The sequence below is a fragment of the Labeo rohita genome, chromosome 11 (assembly GCF_022985175.1).
Source record: "Labeo rohita strain BAU-BD-2019 chromosome 11, IGBB_LRoh.1.0, whole genome shotgun sequence".
NCBI lineage: Eukaryota > Metazoa > Chordata > Actinopteri > Cypriniformes > Cyprinidae > Labeo > Labeo rohita.
The window spans coordinates 21218924-21243282 of NC_066879.1; the positions used below are offsets into that span (position 1 = coordinate 21218924).

At 37.4% G+C, this 24359-nt stretch overlaps 1 protein-coding gene across 1 annotated transcript in view; it reads right to left on the minus strand.

The window, feature by feature from the left end:
* sipa1l2 (signal-induced proliferation-associated 1 like 2) overlaps positions 1–24359 on the minus strand; it is an 82541-nt gene that overhangs the window by 17307 nt on the left and 40875 nt on the right. The window contains 11 exon segments of the mRNA XM_051123465.1: positions 2339–2563; positions 3426–3847; positions 5568–5674; positions 6479–6561; positions 6946–7083; positions 9208–9432; positions 12958–13232; positions 15777–16362; positions 18233–18390; positions 19532–19635; positions 19949–20123. Coding sequence (XP_050979422.1) covers positions 2339–2563; positions 3426–3847; positions 5568–5674; positions 6479–6561; positions 6946–7083; positions 9208–9432; positions 12958–13232; positions 15777–16362; positions 18233–18390; positions 19532–19635; positions 19949–20123 — 2498 coding nt within the window.

The window sequence follows — 24359 nt, forward strand, 5'->3', positions numbered from 1 at the left end:
ATATTAAAAAAATGTCCTGGCTCTCTCAAGCTTTATAATAGCAGTGAATGGCCACTGAAATCCAATAAAGTGCATCCATCCATCATAAAAAGTGCTCCACATGGCTCCAGGGGGTTAACAAAGGCCTTCCGAAGCAAATCAATGCATTTGTGTAAGAAAAATATCCATATTTAAAACTTTATAAAGCATAATCTCTATCTAACGATAACTGTCGTACGTGAATTCACAAGAGAGTGGTGTTCCACTGTTCCCGCTTGTACGACAGTTAGTGGGAGCTAGAGATTGTTTTAAATATATATATATATATATATATATATAAAATAATTTTTTATTATTATTTTTTTGAACACACAAACACATTGATTTGCTTCAGAAGGCCTTTGTTAATCCCCCGAAGCCTTTTTATGATGGGTGGATACACTTTATTGGTTTTCAAAATCTCAACAGCCATTCACTAGCATTATAAAGCTCGGAAGAGCCAGTTTTTTTTTTTTAAACTTGACTGAATTTGTCTGAAAGAAGAAATTTATATGGGTCATTCTATAATTATGGGTACATCTCATGTCTGTAAAGTATTTTTTATAATGTATCTTCACCAATATAAAGCCCCGATGCTTAATTTTTGTAGTACACAATTCTATTTTTCCCAATCACACTACTATATGTTGAAAAAGCCATATCTTTTGTTAAAAAGTGATGTTCATATCACATACAACCCTGGTATTCAGCTGTCCCGATTTTGTAAAGTTGCTCATTTTACTCTGCATTTAACAAGGTTCCCACACCTTGGTTAATTTCAAATTCAAGGACCTTTCAAGGACTTTACAAGTCCATCCTCAAATTCAAGGATTTAATGTGGGAATACATTTCAAATGTGAGCACGGTTACAGCTTTCTGTATTTTTTTGTATCTATGTATGCTCATTTTCAAAAACTTTCCAGGGCCTTGAAATGTTTTTTTCCAGATTCACAAACTTTCAGGGATTTCAAGGACCCGTGGGAACCCTGATTTAAGCACGAAAATTACCTCAATTATAAATTAATTTCATAGTTTTGCCTTCAGTTAGATTAGGTTATCAAGACATTTGGGTGTGCGCTTTAAAAATAATAAATGTGTATTGTGATATAACTTGTTTTATTTGTGTCTGAAAAACCATTGTCAACTAAATTACCCCCCCTCTCAAAATTAAATGGTTTTTCCCATTCTCACATAATTTGCACAGTATGATGATATTTCCTCTAGAAGCACATGGATGAAACACTAGAAGTTATGTTCTCTCTCTTTCCTCTAATATTGGTTGAACTAGCAAACCTGTGTCAAGAGTGGATTAATTGACTGTCAACAGTGTTACACAAGTATTATTGCTGCAAATTTTAACAAGACAATTTAACTAAAACTTATGATTTGGTTATCAAATATATTTCTAAACATACCATATACTCCGTAGTTCTAGGTTTTCATGTTAAGTATAGGCCCAAAACACTAAACATGTCAACTAAGTTACCTGTCAACTGTGCTACCCAGTAAAGGTAACATTAGATGGTATTTTATGCACATACAGATCCTACAGATCACCTTTATATAGCACTTTATACAATATAGATTGTTTTAAAGCAGCAATGTAAGGTCATGTTTCATCAACCCTTTTCATCACATTGTCAAATTCTAAATGTAATTATAGAATGTCCCATATACATCTAGGATGACTTGAGGTTGAATAAATAGGATTTTTTTTCATTTCTGGGTGAACTGTCCCTTTAAAGATGTAGAGAGTGCCATCGTACAGGACAAGAGGGAAGGAACAACACAGTGAACAATTCAGGGCCAGGTAATGATCCAACTACCTTGATTTCCTCAATAGCGTCCTTAGGAGTAAAGACAACAAAGCCTCTGACCGACTAAGGCGCAAACAAAGAGGAGGAAAAAAATGATTACACAAAGCTTTAAATCGATTCCGTGTCCCTTTTGTTTTTAAACCTGACACTAGAGAAATATGAATTTCCATCAAATATTAAATGCGTCAGGAAAACGTCAGCATCCCCTGGTGAGCTTGTCAATCAAATCAAGGCTCTGCTTTAATCGTCAGAGAAACATTTATCAGGCCTTCAGTCTGATAATTCGAAGTGGCAGGTGTCAAGTAGATTGTGTCTGGATTCTGTTCGATGGAGGTTACATAATATGTCTGTTGACATCGATCATCTCTGAGATGCTGCCAGGAAGAGATGTATTACTAACCTAAAAGGTTTTCTGAATGTCACTGCTTTGCTATCGGTCATGCATATGTTTAACAAAAAAAAAAGTGTTATATAAGATACATAAAACATTAAGTGCCACTTGCCTGAAGTCTCTAGCTTGCCCTTGGTCCTCCAGTAAGTGGTCATTTTCTCCTTTCTTCCAGCCAGTCAAATACTTCTCACCATGTGACTGGCAGCTAAGCGAGTGCTTTTCCCGCCCTCCCATTGGAGCTGAGTCCGTTGGAGAGATAATGTAGATTTTTGAGGGGTCAATGGAGCTGGAAGTCTTTGAGCAACGTTCAGAAGGGCTTCCAGAATGACGAGAACCACTAGGGGGGGGGAAAAAAAAAAAAAAAAAAACGAAGGACCAAAATGAAACCAATATCTGAGTAAACAACTGATTTTTCATCTAATAGTGACGCCTGCCCCGGAACCATTAATTATCAGGTTTTAAGAGCATGCTTGTCAAGGCAAGAACACGGGAAAAAGTAAAAATGACTGCTGAAACAGCAATAAACAGTACAGCTGTTTCCATTCTGCCTATTATAGTAATTATTAATAATTTGAACTAGCTTCAAAAGTTTTTCATGTAATTTCTTTTATTTATTTCAGCTTTATTTGGATTACTAAAAATCATTTTGAATAGTTTTAGTTAATATTAAAAACACTGTACACAAGATGCTATGTCATGCAAGATGTTACACTGTTAAAACTCCATAAAGCAGGAGCCCAACTTAAAAAAAAGGACTGCAGTGGAAAACGCTGCAGGGCTGATGAGATGATGTTTGGCTGTTTGTGTCAAATCATCTCAACTCTGCAAACTCAAATCATTTTGACCTTAGCAAGCTCTCCATCTGCGTCTGTCTGTGTTCAGACCCGTAACAACAAAGCTGAATACAGAAATACCTTTTCATTGTATAACTGACCTAGCTGATCCACGAGGACAAGACAGACTATTTGCCCGTCTTTGAAAGCCTTACTATATGCTTTCGTTGTTTTTCAGGCAACTGTAATAGTCATTATATTTTGCTGATGTTTGTTTAACATTTACAAAAGGTCTGTGTAATTACAGGCACTCATCTAAAAGTGTACAGCTGCAGAAAATGAAAGAAAAAATGCCGTTGCTGAATGAGCGCTCAAGCATGATTCAAACCTCAAAAACTTCCAAAAATCTATAACAATTTTTCTCACCTAGAAAGAGAGGAGATCTCGCTCAGATCTCCAGTGCTGCCATCCGTGGTGTGACCGGTGGGTGTAGCAGGAACATATCCTTGAGATATGAACATCTTTGCCCTTCCTTCATCCGTCTCGCCATCCTCATGGTATTCCAGAGGCCACGGGAGTCCCGTCTCAACCCTCCCATCCCTCGTGACCATCCGTGAAGGTCCCACTGCAGTCAGGGGCAGGGCGGGAGGTGGAGGAGGCATGCAAGGTGCTGTATCTATACCGCTGTCGGTGGACGCCCCCTTTATGTAGGTGAGACCCAGAGACTCTGGATCCATCGGGTCTCCAGAACCAAAATGTTTCTCGTCGCTGCCGCTAGAAGCATTGCTGGAGAGGGTGTTGTTACTGGAGTGGCTGGAGCAATGACTGTGGCAGCTCTTCTCACGTGTCTGGAAGATTATGGAAAGTTGTGTGAGTGTTATGGTGGAAAAAATCATATAGACTACACTTCAAAAGTTTGAGGTTGGTAGGGTTTAATCCCTGATGGCACACGTACATTTCGGAGACATCTACAAGACATTGTTTGCTCATCTGCAATATGTCTATTGGACGTTTCCTATCAGATGTCAAATAGACGTCTATTAGATGTCTTTAAGATGTTTATGATTTAGAATGTATGTAAAACTGACATCTTACAGATGTCTGCCAGATGTTTGTACACAGCAGATGCTTTCCAGATCAAGAGATCTTTACCAAACATCTTGCAGACGTACGTGTGCTATTTGGGATATTTTTATACTCAACAAGGCTACATTTATCACAATTTCTATCATGACAAGATTTTAGAATCTATTTGGTCTTGGCGGAATAGATCTACTATGGTGCTAAACTGCTGTTGTTGTAGATTATTGCTGCTGTTGCAAAGCAAGTAAAGGAACTTGCTACTGTTAATACATACAACAATATGGTTCTGTGAGAATTTTAGACATACTGCTGCTGCCAAGAAGCATAAATAATAACCCGTAGCAGAATGTGTTTCTTGCAGCTTCTTTGTAATTATTTGTGAAATTAGGTGAATTATATTTTTTCTATTTTTATGACCTACATAAGCACCGAATACGAATTAAGCAAACCATTTTATCAAAAAGCGACATTTGTTTACTTCTTCGTGAAAATACAACCCAACAAAAATGGATGAAGGAAGACCCCCGGAGCACTGAAGTGCATTTAGCAGAGCAATAACAGCAACAGATAGAAGAACCAGCACAGCGCCATTACCACCTACTGTAACCAATCTCATGGAAAATGAATAATTGATTCCTCTGTTAAATTGCATGGTCTAAATTTAAGCCCGTTCAAATGAATGGAAAGTGGATGATTTTTAAACTTTAATGCATGGTTTGCTTTGGAAGATCTACTATGGTGCACTATTTCCAAATGTCCCCTCTGGCTAATGCCAATGTGGTCAATACACTACTGCAAAACGCTGTCAGTTCCGTGAATCAAGAAATGAAGAAATGTAGGGCTTTGCATAAGTAATATGAGATAAACATGACCCACGAATTTGCTTTTTGCCCTTAGCATCAACATCAGCTGCGAGCAGCAAGGGTATAGTGACCTTTTCACGCTTGATAAATCAGGTGGATTTGTACTTATCCTGATGCACAGGATGCACAAGTGAGAATGTACAGTGTTCTGTACCTGGTGTCCAGTTTCTTACGTCAATTCCCACAGGGATTGCATGACTGGATGTGACACTATGAACCATCTGCCATAGATGTCATCCCCCCCTTTCTTCAAACCAGTGACCTCCCCTCTACAACCACCCAACCGCATGGAGAAATGTGGTGAATTTGCAGTGCTGCCAACTACACGTTCCTGACTAATGAGGTCACTGCACCCATCAGCCACATATAAACACACAAACACTTGCACCGACACATGCATTCGCTTAGCATATGTTCCTGTTGCCGTGCAGTACAAGACTGTATCTTAAAGCCATTCACGCTCCAATAACCAAAATTTAATATGTAAACTAGAAAATCGCTGTCTGGAATGATGCAAGCGTAGACAAGTGGAGTAAGTCCCAGCGGCATTAAAAATTATTACTCCAATCAATTCAGAGGAATGGGTCTAACAGTTTTATAGTTCAACTGATTGATCACTTACCCGAGGGAATTTACCAGGTGATTCTTTCGCCCCCTGTCTCTGTAGACCTCGGTTTAGGATCTTGGTGGATGGAATATGCCACTTGGCTTCAGGAACACAAGGCGATCCTGGAAATCATGGATATGATGTCACATAACATTAGCTGCGTTTCTATTACCCTTCAAATTGCGCAAACTGATAGTGCGAATTGAAAATACGCCCAATGGAAATGCGTCAATTTCGTAAAAACTTCCATATATTGGAAAGAAGTTGTGAAATTTGAAAAAGGAATACTTTGCAAAACAGCAATGGAAAAGAAAAATTTTCACTTTTACAGCTCACTTGGTGCATATAAAAGTCACATGATCACTCTTTAATGTACTATAACCTCCAAGAAACACCTCATACGTGGCCGCTCTCAAGTAAACAGGGTTGTCCTTGTCATTAATTCCTGAATAACCACTTATTATTATTACAACTGTGACATGGCCACTCCAGTCAATGCTTGTGTTTACATCAGCTGCACCACGGCAAGTTCCAGAAGTGACTCTCCGCACTGCTTTGCTAAAGATACACGTCTGTCTTTTCGATTAAAAACAATAGCTAGCGCAGTGGCTGTGATACAGGCTTCATAAACCTTCATGACTTATTGTGAGAGGAAAAAATTATGGTTTATTCAACAATGGTCATTTCGCAAATTTTTTTTTTTTAAATTGACATTTATACAATAAAAACGTTTTACGCAAATTTGTAATTGAAATGCACCAATTGATAGGAGCGCTCATTAATGTTAACCAAAATTATTTATAGACAATAAGTCTCAAGATATTGTTACATTCAGTCAATTAAATGGGTAAATCAATTACATAAGTCATTTGAACTTAATCTAGTGTAATCTGCATTGGTGTTTGAGAAAAACAATGCCTTCATACCAGCAGATCGTGTCCTCTCCAGCTTGTGATCTCGATCTCCTTCTTTTTCTTCTGGTTGGTCGTGTAGGGCAGGCGATTGCGACCTATTGGACAAACACAGTGTGTAAAGGTTCACATTATTCATTAGTGATATTTAGGTTTTACTACCCAAGCATGTTGTATAAGCTTGATAACTGCATTTCATAATGTGGCATATGAAAGGGGTCATATACTCTTCTGTTTTTGTTGTGCATCTGTCTGTGAATCAACAGCTGATGTTTACATAGTTGGTCATATATATTAGCACATACTGGACATAGAGGCCATAGAATTACACTCTGATATCGCTTTACTTGCCTTCATCTTCTACTCTAATTCCAAAGATTTGCACCAAATCTCATATGATTAGACTCTTCTGATAAACTCTAACCCTGCTGGGCTCTTTGGTTTTCTGAGATACAAGGCTGCTTCGAACAGAATCTCATTACCCGTCATAACTGGCTTTCTGAGCCCATGTGCCGCAGGGACCGGGGTCACTGGAGGTTGATTGGTTACTGGGAGAACTGCAGTAGTGCTGGCCGGGATTTCCAGACGGACTCTGAACCATCTCGAAGTCCTGCAACACCCTGCAATGAGCAAACACAGGGTAGAAGCTCATTAATCAAAGCTCTGGTGGCAAAAGCAATGAGAGCGCTACAGCAACACTCATTCATATTCCGGACCGGAGGGAGGAAACACTGTCAAAAAAAAAAAAAAAAAAAAAAGTGGTGGAGCAGATTCTATTCATAGCAGGACCTCGTGTCTCCAGGGCTGGGAACGTCTGTGCATTCCAGGGGGGGAAATAAGAGAAACATACTCCAGGAAGGAATGACAGCCCATGTGCAACGTGGATCCCAGCAGAGGACGAGATGACAGCCTGGGTGAAGAGGCCGCAAAGGTGTGTGCATTTCAGACAAGGTGAAGACACAAGCGTGCAACACACAGTCACTCAGTTGCACAAGACGACACACTTAAAGGGATCCCGACTCTACAGCACTGGAAAATCAAGTTCCCAATTAGCTCACCCTGAAAGGCGTCTCCTGAGAAATACGAAGGAACGAATCAATGCCACACAAGACTAGAACATAATCATTCCGTACTTTTTTTCCTTCTTCTAATCCGCAGGGTGGCATGTATCATCCTTAATAGCCTCTATGTGCTCCCCTTTGGGCTTTCCCAGTGGATATGTCAGCAGAGATGTATCTAGATAATCAAACATCACCATTATGAATCACTGTTTCTTAAACGCCTGTTGCTGAGCCTGACAAAAAAACAGGTGTTGCTTTTTTGTTACCCGTCCTGACACATTCACAGTGGTGACCAAATTTTATACTGAGCTACTGAAAATACAGTATTTTTGTCTCTCTTATACTTAACATATGGACATTCCGTATTTAGAGCACATATTTTTTGTGTGAATGTGCCAAAAATATCGCACCAAAACAAAGACAACGTATTTCAGTCACCAAAAAGGGCAGTACTAAATGAAAAAATATGACATTTAGGCAAAATAAGAAAAATGTACACATCTTCATTCTGTTCAAAAGTTTACACCCTGGCTCTAAATGCATAATTTTTCTTTATGGAGCATCAGTAAGCATTTGAACCGTCTGTAATACTTGCATATGAGTCCCTCAGTTGTCCTCAGTGTGAAAAGATGAATCTCAAAATCACACAGTCATTGTCGGAAAGGGTTCAAATATACAAAAATGCTGAAAAACCAAAGAACGTGTGGGACCTAAAGGATTTTTCTGAAGAACAGTATTGAGAATCAAGCATATGTAAACTTTCGAACAGGGTGATTTTTATAAATTCAACTATTGTTTTCTCCTGTGGACTATATGTAAATGTCTTTTATGTAAAATATATTATTCAGGTCAGTACTGAATAAAAAATAATATGCATTATGTATGATCCCTCTTATTTTGGTAAAATAATTAACATTTTGTAGATTCTTCAAGGTGTATGTAAACTTTTGACCTCAACTGTATGAAAGTAGTATTTGTTTTATTAATATTAATTTATGCAGATTAAATAAAATCTGATTAAAAATGAACAGGATTCATAAATTGTAAAAATAAATACTGTCACTAAAATAATAAAATAATATAATTTTACTTAATACAGAAAGTGAACATTAAAAACTAAATGAAGAATAGACCAAAGTGAAATGTGACCTGGACATTTCCAAAGGTAGCCCACCATTTACACAGATAATATGACATCGTTTAATCAATTTTGATTAGGTAATATGAGCCAGAAAAATGTTTGTCCATGTATTTGACTCGAGGCATTTTTGCTTTAGCTGTCAATGTAAAACCGACTTTCAGATCAATCAGCATTATAGAAAATCTGGGTATTATCTATTCTATTAGACACAGACTAGAACAAAAAAGCCCTAGGGACATTACTGACATTTTTTTTTGGAAGAAATCAATGGATTGAACACACATGCAAATGCATGTGCACATACACAAATAAACAGCTAAATCCTATGCAAGGATGAAGCACATGCTGTAATGGAGATGGCGGGATCAATTACACAAACCAAACCAATCCACTTTGCATCTCCATGAGAATCGCTTCCCTATAGTTTCGCATTACATAATCATGAGAGTTGAATCACTGTATGACACATAAGTGAAATTACAAGTATATAATATATGAGTATGAACAAGTAGCATGTGTGACAGAATCACATATCTCACTACCTTGATCCATCCTGGTACTTCTTATCGAAAGAAGTGCTACGTGAGATGGCAGCTTGGGCGTACTGGAACATCTGTTGGCTCGGGGAGGGTCGATCTGGACCCTGAGTGGGTGAAACACGAGACAGCGGGAGCGCCTGGGGAACGTGAGTCATCCTGTGCCAACCAGGCCCGGTACCAAGAGTCTTGTACTCCACGACGGGGACACGATACAGCTCTGAGGCACCTCTGAAAAACACAGAGGAAAATTACCATGGGTTTCAGACTTGCTACCATGTTTTTTGGACATGTATCAAAGTATAAATACTATACACTTCAAAAGCTTTTTAAAAAAGTCTCAAGCCTGCATTTTTTTGTTGTGATTTTTTTTTTTATCGATAATGTACACATGCATTCCATAAGAATTCAATATCAGATTGTATGTTAATTTACCACTATATTACCATTTGATACAATCACATTTTTTTTTTTTTTTTTTTTTTTTTTTTTTTTTAAAGGGCTTAGCTGAAATCACTCATAATGGCCCAACATTTTATTTCCAATGGCTCAGGTGACTTAGTAAGTTATTTATTGACTCATTTTAAACATGGTGAACAGTCATAAACTTATTTGTGTTTTCATGTTGAGTCACATGAACTTTTCTCTACAGGTAAGCAAGTAGAAATTCCTGCTCCGATACAGAGGACGTGACCGATGCAGCATCTGCACTTGACATAACATAAATCCAGCATTACTGTATACAGGGCGTAAGTGCTTTGTGATAGCAGCCACAAAGTTGTTTCATTTTCTTGAAGAGCCTACATGAACTAACCCAGTGTTTATCTCCACTTATAAACAACTTGCATTATATCAACAGCAAGACATGTACCCCACAACATATCTAATTATAGAAAAGCCTACAGGGAATAATCACAGCCATACTATGGATAAGCCTGATTTTTGAACAGATTATTATTATTATATATTTTTTTTAAAGTTAAGTAGCTCTGAAATGGCTGAGAGGTTGAAATCAGCATTGTGGGGGCAGACCGCTCCTTTTAAACAAATGAGGATTATAATGGCAGCTGAGTTGCAGGTCAGAGTCCCCCAACAGCGAGACCGCTTCTTTCACGCTTCTGAGCTGACTAGATAACTCCCGGCTGTTGATGTTTATATAGACACACAGAGGGGCCAAAAGGTTTGGGACAATAGTCAAAAAAAAAAAATATATATAAAAATCTAAATACTGAGAAAATCAGCTTTAAAGTTGTCCAAATGAAGTTCTTAGCAATGCATGTTTTTAATCAAAAATTAAGTTTAGGTATATTTGGCTAGGACATTTACAAAATACCTTCATAGAACATGATCTTTACTTAATATCCTAATGATTTTTGGCATAAAAGAAAAATCAATAATTTTGACCCATACAATGTATTTTTGGCTATTGCTACAAATATACCCGTGCTACTTATGACTGGTTTTGTGGTCCAGGGTCACAAATGAGAAAAATGCAAAAATGGAAGCATTTCCACCAGTGGGCTCAGGCTTTTGGACCCCACTGCACATAATTGTGAGCTGTATTTAGAGCCAAGCTATTTCTATGAATCCATTCCAATGTATTAATCTGGATTATTTTTCCTAGTCAGTTCTAGTCAGCTAGTAAAATGCAAAATTTAGCGTCAAGGGAAGATCTTGTAAGTGAAATTGGCAGAATGTATTAAATGATAATCACTGCAGGGCTGTTTGGCAAGAGAAAAGACACATCCGCAAATGAGATGACAAATGGTATCAGATAAATGATGTACTGTATTTTGCAGTGATTATCTGTGGTGTGTGTTATTAGAGAGGAAGAAACCAAAAGAAAAAACAGGAAATTAACGCAAGTCCGGCCCAAGCCAGCGGCACTCATTGATGGTTAATGATGTATTTCCGATCTAATCCACTCTGTTCCGACCACACGCACTGAAATACTCCCGAAACAAGAATCTCTGGTGATCTTCTTGAATGGAAAGCTGGAACTGGCAAGAGCTCTCAAGAAAGATTCTCACAGCCTCTACAATGAGATACAGTACTTCAAAAAAGTACTTCATTGAAAAACACCACACTCTCAGACTCTCACACAGAAATTCCCAGAATGGAGAAATGTCTTACAAACAAAGTGTTGGGAAGGAAAAAATACGCCTAGTCGTTCAAGACATGTCTAAAGACTGCAGACTTCAAGACAGGGCAGCCTAGATTTTTACAGTTGCTTTTCAGTTGCTCTGAATGGTTTTAATGCATCGCTATGTATTGCTAAGGTGCTACAGGAAGTTTTAGTGTGTTGCTAATTATGTGTGCATTGCTTTGCACTCAAAAGGGTGTTACAAGTTTAGAACAAATGTTAAATGACATCCAGTTGGAACATTATTTCTAAACGCACTGCTCTGATCTGTAACCAAATGCAACCCTGACTTGCCCAGGCATGTTTCAGTTAACTTTAGCTCTCCAGAAACGACTTGCCCAAGATACACATATATAAAGCAGTTAAGGTCAACCAGAAGTACAAGCAATCCTCCATAAATTTGTGTTTACAAAAAGAACAGAGCACTGGATATCTCTGGCTTTTATGCCTGGCAGGGAGGCGATAAATGTCAATCCAGTTATTGACAGTCTAGAGGGGTCACTTTAATCTCAGCCTTCAGATGTTCTTCTGAAATGAGCAAACAGAACATGAGGCACGTGTTTAAAGTTCAAGAGGGTTCAGGGTCACTTTCTATTCCGGGATAGTTTGCTGTAAGTGGATTCTTTTATGTAAAGCCTTAAAAAAACAATAGCAGACTATGATCATATAATTCACAGATTATCTCAAGAGGATTAATCATCTTTTCAGGAAATGACTTCTGTTGACCAATGAGGAACTTTTGCGGTCCATCTGTCCACGAGTTACATTTAATGAAGGATAAAGGTTCAGGTTTGAGGGTTGTAAATGTGGCCACAACATAACAAAAAAAAAAAAAAAAAAAAAAAAAACATACCAGATTAAGGTTTATAACGTGCTTCATCTTGGCATGCTAAATTGTACATCTACAGTTGAGGTCAAAAGTTTACATACACCTTGCAGAATCTGCAAAATGTTAATTATTTTACCAAAATAAGAGGGATCATACAAGATGCATTTAGGCCCCACAGAATCTTTGTTTTTTCAGCATTTTTGTGTAATTAAACCCTTTCCAGAAATGATGGTATGATTTTGAGATCCATCTTTTCACACTGAGGACAACTGAGGGACTCATACGCAACTATTACAAAAGGTTCAAATGCTCACTGATGCTCCAAAAAGGAAAACTATGTATTAAGAGCCGGGGGTGAAAACTTTTGAACAGAATGAAGATGTGTACATTTTTCTTATTTTGTCTAAATATCATATTTTTTCATTTAGTACTGCCCTTCGGAAGCTACAGAAGATACTTACATGTTTCCCAAAAGACAAAATAAGTAATTTACCCTGATCTTCGAATTCAAAAGTTTTCACCCTCTGGATCTTAATGCATTGTGTTTCCTTCTGAAGCATCAACTTTTGAACAGGCTCATTTTTATGAATTCAACTATTATTTTCTCTTGTGGACTATATGTAAACGTCTTTTATGTAAATAAATATCTTATTCAGGTCAGTACTAAATCAAAAATAACATGCATTTTGTATGATCCCTCTTATTTTGGTAAAATGCAGATTCTGCAAGTTGTATGTAAACTTTTGTCCTCAACTGCCAATGTAAGATGGAGGACAAACTGTACCTTCTGGGTGTGCCATCCTCATGTGGCTGTATGACCACCACCGTAACAGGTGTGGAGGTCCGCAAATAGTCAATCATCTGCTCATGAGTTAGAGTCCCAACAGCGACCTTGCAGATCTCCAGCAAACGGCAGCCTGGGCGAAGTCCTGCCTGCCAGGCAAACCCGAACGGCTCCACATCGGCTACCACACCCTCAAAATTGACGTGGAAGCCCAGCTGGCCCAGGGCATTTCTGCGCAGGGTCATCTCTAGCGCCTCACAACCCCTGGTGATCATCTGCAGGGAAGACAGAACAGACGTATAAACTTTAGTCATCTGAAACAAGGTTTTTGTCACCTCAGCAACTTTTGAAGATAAAATCTCTGCTGTGATGATGGGCAGAAGGTCCTGCATAGGTAAGCATGCAGATGGGTAAGCAAGTACGCAGAGATATAGATGATGGTTGAAGCCAGGTCTCTCAAGGGTGAAATTAACTGATGTCAAACCAACATGGGAGAACACAACAGCCTGGTTGTCTCATGAATAACACATTCCTACAAGACGAACTGACAACCTGAGGCCAGATTCACTAAACATAAAATTAAAAAAAAAAATAACATCGAAAAAAAGTGTTTGTGCTGCCTTAAAATTAAGTTTAGTCAACATAAAATGTTAAGTTGTACTAGATGAAAACGTGGATATTTGAGTTGTGTAAACTTAAAATTTTAAGGCAGCACAAACATTTTTTTAAAGTTGTCTTTTTTTTTCCCAAAAAAACTTGATAATTGTAGTCAATCACAGACAATCTGAGCGTGTGAACACAATGGGCCACCAGAGATACTTAAAAATCCACTCAACAGGGCTCAAAATCAGCTCATCAGTTGTTATTTTTATTTTCTATGTGCACAAAAAGTATTCTTGTAGCTTCATAAAATTAAGGTTGAACCACTGATGTCACATTGGACAATTTTATTGGTGTCCTTACTACCTTTTTGAGCCTTGAACGTGGTAGTTACTTTGCTGTCTATGCAGTGACTGAAAGCTCTCGGATTTCATCAAAAACATCTTAATTTGTGTTTCGGAGATGAACGAAGGTCACTGGTTTGAAACGACATGAGGGTGAGTAATTAATGAATTAATTTTATTGGTGGATGAACTAACTAAAAACACCATAAAAACCTTCTTAAAGTTAGGATCACCTCCAACTTGTTTTAAATACCAAAGGATGTTATATGGAAATTATATGGTAATTAAGCATTAAAACATAACACTAGCTACATAAAATACATATTACTTCTACTATGGATGTGCACACATTCTCTGAAATGACACCAACGATCGATAATGGAAACAATGATTGCGTGACGTGACTTTTTACCGAAATCGAAATTCAGTAACTCTACGAAAACAAGTCAATTAGGGGATTTTAAATGTAAGCCTATAATTACGACATAATTCAAAAATACAGCCTTTAAGCTTATCAGCGAATCTTTGGCAAAAACAAACCAGATAATGCCAAGGCCTGTTATTTTGTTAAGAAAAAAATAGGATGTTCTGAAGAAAAAAAACGTGAGAACTTCTTACAAACTGTTTAAAATGTATCTAAAGAAATGTGTTTTTATGAATCTGCTTCATGACACCTAAAACAAAAGCATGTTGGCCAAACAGCTTAGACTTTATGCACGCAACTACTTCATCTGAAAATAAACAGATTTAAGCAGACCTCAGATATTTCTCTGACTCTGCAAAGTTACTAAAAGCCCAAAGGCAAATTTTTCTAAGCACCCACAAAAACAACAAAAGCACTTTGAAGAGACCAAGGTGGTTAAAAAGAAATATAAGTTTCCCTTTTTTAAAGTTAAAAAAGATCTGCTCCTCAACAATTCAGACGTAACTTGGCATGCCCTAAACCATACTACCATATTACAATACATTTTGCCACCAAACTGTTAATAAAATGCGCAAAAAGTAAATGCATTTTAAAAAGGCATAACCCACAAACAGTCATATTAAGGGTAAAGTTCACCCAAAAATGTAAAACTGTCATGTCGTTTCTAACCTGTATGAATTTCTTATGCATAACACAAAATATATTTTTGAAGAATGATTTTGATCAATGAGTCAATGTGGTCCAAAAAGAAATAAATGTTCATTGGACAATAACAAACAAAAAACACCAGAATATTTTTCAAAATATCTTTTTGCGTTCATATAAAAAGTTAATCATACAGGTTTGGAGCGACACGAGTAGATGATGACCGAATTTTAATTTTTTGCTTATTCCAAGAAAAACGTGCTGATGGTCTGCTGCACAAATGCTATGATGATGACAGCAAACCACCCAATGCAATAAACACATTTAATAGCATGTTTAAGAGTCAAAGGATGGTATTTTACAAGCTGTCAAATCTCACAAAGAGAATAGACCACACATGCTGACTAGGTCCATCAACTTACACAGCATGTACACCCATTTAACCCTCCACTGCACTGTAAAAAGTGTTAAAAGTCTGGATGAACTGAGCATGAATGGGCGGCAAGAAAGCAAGAAGCGGAACTAATATTGTTTTATTAAGGTGTGTGTTGACGTATGTATTTATCCCAGAGTGAATGAAGTGAACCTTCTGGAAAGCGTAAGGTAAACCAAGGTAGGGTAATCTGCTCTAACATGGTCTTTCTACCTTTCTAATGCTAATCCATTGACCCTTGGCCCCTGTTTGCAAGAGAAACTTGATCCTGTACATCAACACTGCTCACTTAGTCACAGTAAAAGGCAAGCTTGGTCTAAGCTTTGGCTTAGATTAAACTTAATCTTTCCTCTTGGATTGGTTATACTCATACCTCTAATCGCTGTACGACCTCTCGAACTTCCTCTGGGCATCCGTCCTGCACGGAAAACACCACACAGTCACCGCGCTCGTAAAAGAGCTTCACCCTGCCCACCATTGAGGACGAGCTCCAACCAATCACGTCCTTGCAGTAACAGTTGAAAACCACTTCCCGGGACGCTTCCTCAATGAGCGCCACAAAATCTCGGGAGATGGCCAACAAACAACCAATATCGGTGGACTGGCAACTGTCCCGGGCAACCACCGACCACGTGATGGCTCCCGTGCTGTACAGATGAGCGTTGTTCCTTGGGCGGCTACGTTCCTTTCTTTTGGCGCCTAGGGTGATGAAGCTGAATTTCGCACCAGAGGCGTCCACAGGCGTTGCACCGGTGAAGTTCTCCACTAGCTCTTTAAGGTATTCCTGGCGGGTACGTGTCGCCATGGCACGGAACTTCTCAGATTTGTGGGCCGCGTTTTCGCCGTTGATCACCTTGGCCAGCAGGAAGTCCCGGAATACAGCAGACTTTGGGAACATTACCCCCTTGGGTATGGGAGGTCCAAACACAGGCACATCTTTGGATCTGGCAACTGCAACACTATTTAAAAAAAAAAAAAAAAGGGCAAAATAAGTTTTAGTCACTCAAATAAAAGAATATATTAATTTAAACAATTATTATCAATTGATTATTACATTAATTAAAAAGCATATATATTTTACTGTCTTAATAGTTTTTTTTATTTTTATAACGCATTATCTTTTTGTCAATCCACCAGTTCACTTGTACAACTCTGCGTGTTTGCAGCGTAAAAACATGGGTCAATTTTCTTATGGGTCTCAACAAAAACAGAAGGGCTTGTTGAAAATGCCAATTCATTTTCTGCCAGCAGGTGGCGATTTTGGAACAGCAAAAGTATGGAGTTTTCCTGGTAACTGCAGTACACAACCTGACTTTGAAATGCAAAGTGCTCATATTTATTCAATAAAACCATAGCCTTTAAAAGTTTTATTGTCACATTAAGCCATTTTGCAATTCTTGTCTTTCTGTCCCCAAATTTATGACCTCCTAAAATCATATTTATGACTTTCTTGTAGCATTTAAGACTTTTTAGGGCCTTAAATTTGATACTAAATGTAACTAAATTTAAGACATTCTAAGACTTTAAGGACCCGTGGAAATCCTGCAGATCACAGGAATAAAATACATTTTTAAAAATATGTATAAGTATACAAAATAAAATAAATGTTTATTTTACATATACTTTTATCTGGACATTAATCCAATCAGTCTATGAATGGCTCACATCCATCTCCATATATTAAGCTGGGATATGGGATCGTAAAAATACATAGAAAGGTTTTCCATTTGACTTCAGCGCAGACATCAATTCCGAAATCTTTTCGCAACAGTCTCTCACAGATCTGCTCAGAAGATGAGACAAGTAATCTTACTTTGAGCCAGGTTCCAGCCTCCCTCAGCTCTCTGAAATGTTATTCTGACTGAGCTTAAGAGGTACACACTGAGTAAATAAGGGCTTATTGAAAACTCCAATTAATTTTCTGCCAGCAGGTGGCACTTTTGGAACGGAAAAAGTATGGTGTTTTCCCGGTAACTGCAGTACACATCCTGACTTCGAAACATGCAGCACTCATATTTATTAAATAAAACAATAGCCTTTCAAAGTTTAATCATCATATAAAGCCATATTGCAATTCTTGTCTTTCTGTCCTCAAATTTAAGACTTTCTGAAATCATAATTAAGACTTTTCATGGCCTTAAATTTTATACTAAATTTAAGACTTTTTAAGGACCCACAGAAATCCTGCCATTGTAGGAATAAATTAAATTTTTAAAAGTATGTTTAAATAAAAACAGTTGTAAATATTGTAAAAACATAATATTGTGGATATATAAAATAAAATAAATGTTTATTTTACATATACACTCATCTGGACATTAATCCAATCAGTCTATGAATGGCTTACATCTGTCTCCATATATTAAGCTGGGGTTTAGTAAAAATACACAGAAAGGTTTTCTGTTTGACTTCAACATTGACATCAATTCAGAAATCTTTCCGCAGCAGTCTCTCACAGATCTGCTCAGAAGATGAGATGGGCAATTTTGCTTTGAGCCAGATTCCAGCCTCCCTCAGCTCTCTGCAATGTTACGCTGAACAAGCTTGAGAGGTACACACTGAGTAAATAAGACTGGAAATTGAATTCCCTTCGATCTTATCCTTTAATCCTCCCTATCGTTCTGAGAGGTCAAATCTGACTGTCACTGAGCTGTTTGGAAAGCATCTTTGTCTGCCTCTGCCCCCTGCCCCAAAAAGACGAAATCTTTAATTTACAAAATTGGGTTTATTCAGGACGGGTATGACCTTGCAAAAAACAGTACTTAGTTCAGCATTTTTTCCTTTGAGGGTTGGCTAACAATGATTAGGAACTGACATTTTATATCTTACCTGTAACACACATGCTCTGTGCAAGGATTGTGGACTTTGACAATGATGAAGACATGTTGAAAGTGAGAGCGTATGTTTTGGGGTGTAAATGGAAAAGCTCCGGGTTCCTGGAAAATGATGGTCACGATGTCATTTCCAATGTGCCTTTTCCTCAGTAGCTGGAAAAAGGAACAGATAATATGAAGAAAGTCACCATAGTGCAGATTTTAACAAGAAACTAGTTATACTTACAGGTAAAATAAAATAAAAAGCAGAAATATTCACATATAATTGTAACTACTGCATACTGGGTAAATAACTGTGTAAGCTTAAGTAACGTGTAAATGTTTTAGCTGTGTCTACTGTATATCCCTTGGACTCATCTCTCTGTCAGCAAAGGAAAGAAAGAGGATCAGAGGTGCACTGAATTTAAAGCTCAAAGCTGTGGAGATCTTCACCAGCTTATTTTCCAAGATTATCCCTATCAGACCATGATCCAATGGACAGAAAACAACAAATCCGACAAAGCAGCCAAATAAAGAGGCACGCAAGGGCTCCTATACTTCTCTTTCTACTCATTCTGTAAAAACAGCTTTCTTTTAAAAGCACAAATCTCAATTTTATTATCCGACTGAGCTCAGTCTAGCCATGGGGATTTCAGGAAGTCATTGATGGAAAGCTGTTACGATGGTAAATTAATCTGCGGCAGACTCTATTAGGATTGTTCCGCACATTGAAAAGTACAGCGGATGAAGGAAATAAATCTTTTTAAATTTGTTCCACCAAATAAATAAGAACAGCCTTTCACATTTTAAATGCATCATGACTCATTTCTAATTAATTATCTCTGATATGTCCTGCTCGTCACTTAAGACATGAAATCTGTGCCTTGTCTGGGCAACTGAAAAGGGAGCTTTTTTTTGTGAAAAGATGGGGCATTCAGACGGTTGCTATGACAACGTGGCCTGCCCGCTGAAGTGTTTACAATTAGCAGGATGCAGGACAATTGGTCTAGGCTCTGTGAGGTCTGTAAAGATGCACAGATCAAGACCAGCCACTTGAACAGGGAGCTGACGAGGGCTGAAAGAGTTTTGAGTAGACGGGCATGAGTAAGTGATCAAACCTCAATCTCATTCGCGCAGGTGCTTGCTCAAGTGTGCATAAATCAGCAGGAAGGCCAATCTATCTCGGACTATAAAAAAATAAAGTAATTCTAAATGCACCTAACCACATATGTTAACTATTTACCATTAAATCAGCTACCATTTAAACGCTTGGGGTTAGAAAGAAGGAAATAACTATAAAATGTGTATGACTCACTTGTTGTCTGTTGTTGGGTGTGTAGGGCAGCATTGTAGAGACGTGAAACATCAATTCAAAGTCTTTATAGGTGGTGTAGAGAGAGTGAGTGCCAGTGGAGTCGGCTGCAGAAAAGATGCGATTATATCACATACATCAGTATAAAGGCAGTAAATTAAAAACACTAATGATAAAATATGAAATTAGTCTTTTGCAGCTCACTATTAATTTGCAAATGGCTCATCTGCACAGACTAAGAGATTATGAGAAACTGCCCGATATGCACTGACCGAGAACAAATATGGTATTAACAAAACCCATTTCAGAAATGAACCTGAAGCTGCCAAGCAGCTTTTTGGCTTGTCAAAGATTCACAGCAGTGGAAGTGGATCAAGCGTTCAAACATTTTGAGGACATCGCTGTGAGAGCAGCACTTACTTTTGTTGTCCAGCTGCGCCCTGTACTTGTTGAACCCTTTCAGTCGGACTTTCTGACCCAGCAGATCCAGAAACTCTTCCAGTGCGGGACTACCACTCTCATTATTGTACATCTCCTCCTCTGTGCTCTGGCCGGCCTGGCAGTACAGGATGCCCACTTTGTGCTGGTAACTCAGCTACAATTTACAAAGATAAAAACACAAACAGTTACAATGATTGTAATGATATTTAAACTGTTTTTTTTGTGCATCACCCTTCAGTTTAAACCAGTTATTACATCCTTTACAAAGTACTGCAAAGCGCTAATTACATCAATTACAACTTGATTATGACTGACCAATTGCTGCATTCTGTGGATATGCACATATATACATATACATATACATATATATATATATATATATATATATATATATATATATACATACATATACATATACACACACACACATATATATATATATATATATATATATATATATATATATATATATATATATATATATATATATATATATATATATATATATACACACACACAGTTGTAAATATACAGTTGAGGTCAAAACTTTACATACACCTTGCAGAATCTGCAAAATGTTATTTTACCAAAATATAAGGGGGATCATGCAAAATGCATGTTTTTTTTTATTTAGTACTGACCTGAATAACATATTTCACATAAAGGTTATTTACATATAGTCTAGAAGAGAAAATAATAGTTGAATTTGTAAAAAAAATGACCCTGTTCAAAAGTTTACATACACTTAATTCTTAATGCTGTGTTGTTACCGAATGATCCACAGCTGTGGGTTTTTTGTTTTTGTTTAATGATAGTTGTTCATGAGTCCCTTGTTTATCCAGTTAATCTGCCTGCTGTTCTTCAAAAAAAAACTCCTTAAGGTCCCACAAATTCTGTTTTTTTTCAGCATTTTTGTGTATTTGAACCCTTTCCAACAATGACTGTATGATTTTGAGATCCATCTTTTTTTTTTTTTTTAGGACAAATGAGGGACTCACATGCAACTATTACAGAAAGTTCAAACGCTCACTGATACATTAAGAGCCGGGGGTGAAAACTTTTGAACAGAATGAAGATGGGTAAATTTTTCTTATTTTTTTTTTATTTAGTACTGCCCTTCAGAAGCTACAGAAGATATTTACATGTTTCCCAGAAGACAAAATAAGTTCAGTTTACCCTGATATTCAAATTCAAAAAGTTTTCACCACCCAAATCTTAATGCATCGTGCTTCCATCGTGTTATCAGTGAGGCCTGGCTTCCAGTGTCATCCGCGTCCAGCTACTTTTAGCCGTACAAAACAACTCGTTTTGCTGCTTGATATTGCAAATTGCTGTGTCTTACCATTTTATTTTAATGTATTATCTTAATTATGAGCACACTGGTTTGTAGTGCAAACAGTTTTACCGTTTACTGCACGTTGTTATTCTTCTCATTATTTCGCTATAGCGGATAATGAACCGAAAGTCTCACCCATAGGCTTACTTCCACCTTGAAGAAAAAGGTGGATACTTTCCTAAATTTTAAAGTCACTGCTTAATCCTAACTGAAGTTATTCTAACAAAAGTAGAAGGGCAGTTTTTAAGCATATTTAAAGCAAATGTGCCAGAAGACAGAATAATACAAAGACTCTCAATGGGGAATCGGTTCAGCACTGCAGCTGGAATTGCTTGTCGCTTCAGGAATGTTTTTTGCAGTAGGAGTTGGGCCACTACAGTTACCAAACTACGGAAGAGCGTGGAAGAGTTGCAATGTTGCATTGAAGAATTAACAATATATCAGAAAAATAGATTTTTATAGCTTTAATTTATTTTTAATTTCTGTTTTAGTTTCATTAATTTTTGCACCTCACCTTAATTTTTTTCTGTTAGTTAAAAGGGCAACATTTCAAATTTTTACATTTTAAAGTTCACTTTTTTCCATCTAATATTTATATATTATATAAATTATATTTTCCGACTTTATTTCAATTAACAGTATAAAAAATATCAATACTGTCCCTTACCTATTACATGGCAGGATTTAATACGTACCTGATACATTTATGCAATCTTTAATGCATACGTACAGGAAACCTTCAAAAGCACTCTTAAAGCATATTATGGAACGGTGATATACATCGACTACCACAAGAGGTGATTTAGTCATGTTAAGTGCTATCAATCTACGCAAAAGCCTGACAGATAATGACATGCAGACTGGCCTCAGATGCCACTTTTGCATTATGTATGAGACACACATACCAGACAGAAACTAAAGAAAGACACTTTGGAACCAGACGTAGAGCTTCAGACAGGCCAAAAAAAAGAAAGCAGAGCCAGACATTTATTTAGACAATCATTAAAAGATACTGAACAGTACGTCAAATATGATACTTAACGTCCATAATAATAAGAATTGCTGATTGGATGACAAACTGAAGAATGCTGGTTTACAATGACAGAGGAATTTTAAGAGGTCTATGGTAATTGTCCAAAATCGCCCGTAATTCCCAACCCGTACCAATTTTTCAAAAATGGTAAAAGCAATTTTAGTGCTATTCTTACAATTGCTTGGGCTTTTGTGCCATGAAATGCCACCAACAGTCTCTAGAGGTGAAAAAAAAAACCCTCACCATTATCAGAGAGGGCAGAACTAGGAGAGGGTATGGAGGCGAGATGAAGAAACTGACAAAGACAGGGACTCAAGAAAGCATTTTCTTGATTTTCTTTCATTTTCACCCTAAGTGTTGCTGGTCACAGTTGGCAGCATCTCAGACGGGTCAAGTGGTCGTTATGTGTGGCTAGGTGGTTGCCATGGTGACGTTTTCAGTGGGTTTTGTCAAAAAATTTGCCTTGAAAACTAGTAATCTTTTGTCTGAACGCTGGAAATGCAGACAATAGCTGAATTATCATTTTTCAGTGAGGTCCTCAGTAGGGTATTCACTGAACTTGATTGATTTGAGATGACAAAATACCACTTGAAATAATTACCAACCTTAATTTTACAACTAGCCTCTCTCAATGCATTCATTGTTCTAGAGGGTTGCTCTTCAGATTTTCCCCTCCAGCCGTCGTGTGGCTGCAATATCGATCAAGACTTTAACTGCTTCTCAGATTCCATTCGGTCAATTTACTGACAAAACTGCTCATCTCTGTTCCACTCTAGCCCTGAGATGTGCAAGTCTGGGTCTGTCAATAAGTAACTGGATCTTTGTTTTTATAAAAGGCTTCTTTAGTAAAACACTGTCTCATCCTAACACACCTGCAACCCGAACCCTCAAACGGAAATGTTGTCAGGCCAACAGTGGCCTGATAGGCGCCTTGCCCAAAGGAACCACTTTACAAGCTCAATCTTGCTTAAGTTATCAAATGAACAACAGTTTTTAAGGACATCACATCATCAGCGAAGTTTAAAACATCTGTTTCTGGTTTTATCACTACGCATTAAAACTAAGCGAATGGGACGTATGAAGGATATAATTGATGGTTTCTTAAACCCCCACTTGATTATGTTTCAGTAATTACAAGCCTTGCGGACATGTTCGGTTCACAACATTGTACACTGCATGCTATGAATCATCCCAGAGAATGAAGGTTCCTTCCCACCTGTCAGTTTGTGTTAGCCAAACTGTCTCTTACTGTCCAAACGGTGGTACGATCATTTTACAGCCTGTCTGTATTGTGGGAAATGCTTATTGTTGTATATTTTATGAATTTAAAGGGTTAGTTCACCCAAAAATAAAAATACTGTCATTAATTACTCATCCTCATGTCGTTCCAAACCCGCAAGACCTTCGTTTAGCTTCAGAACACAAATTAAGATTTTTGATCAAATCGGGAAGCTTTCTGACCCTGCATAGACAGCAATGCAACTGACACACTCAAGGCCCAGAAAGGTAGTAAGGACATCGATAAAATAGTCCACGTGACATCAGTGATTCAACCGTAATGTTATGAAGCTACAAGAATACCTTTTGCGAGACTGATGGAGAAGAGAAGAAATTGTAAAGAAGTTGTTATTTTTGTTTTCTTTGCGTACAAAAAGAATAATGATACCTTTACTACTTTTCTGGGCCTTGAACATGTTAGTTGCATTGCGGTTTATGCAGGCTCTTGGATTTCATTCAATTTAATTACAGACTTTTCATTTTTGGGTGAACTATCCCTTTAAGCACTTGAAAAAGGTAGTTTGGATAGTTAATGTAAATATATATATATTTATATTTGTTTAACGTTAAATTTTTTTAATAAATTGATATATCTGTCAGAGAAACAGTATGTCTTACATCCCACATTTTAATTCATGAACTAATAACTTCAGAAATTCATTTTAAAGTCATATGGCATAACAAACAAATATATTACAATTGCAAAAAATATGACTAAAAAATAAGAAAAAAATAATGCTTAA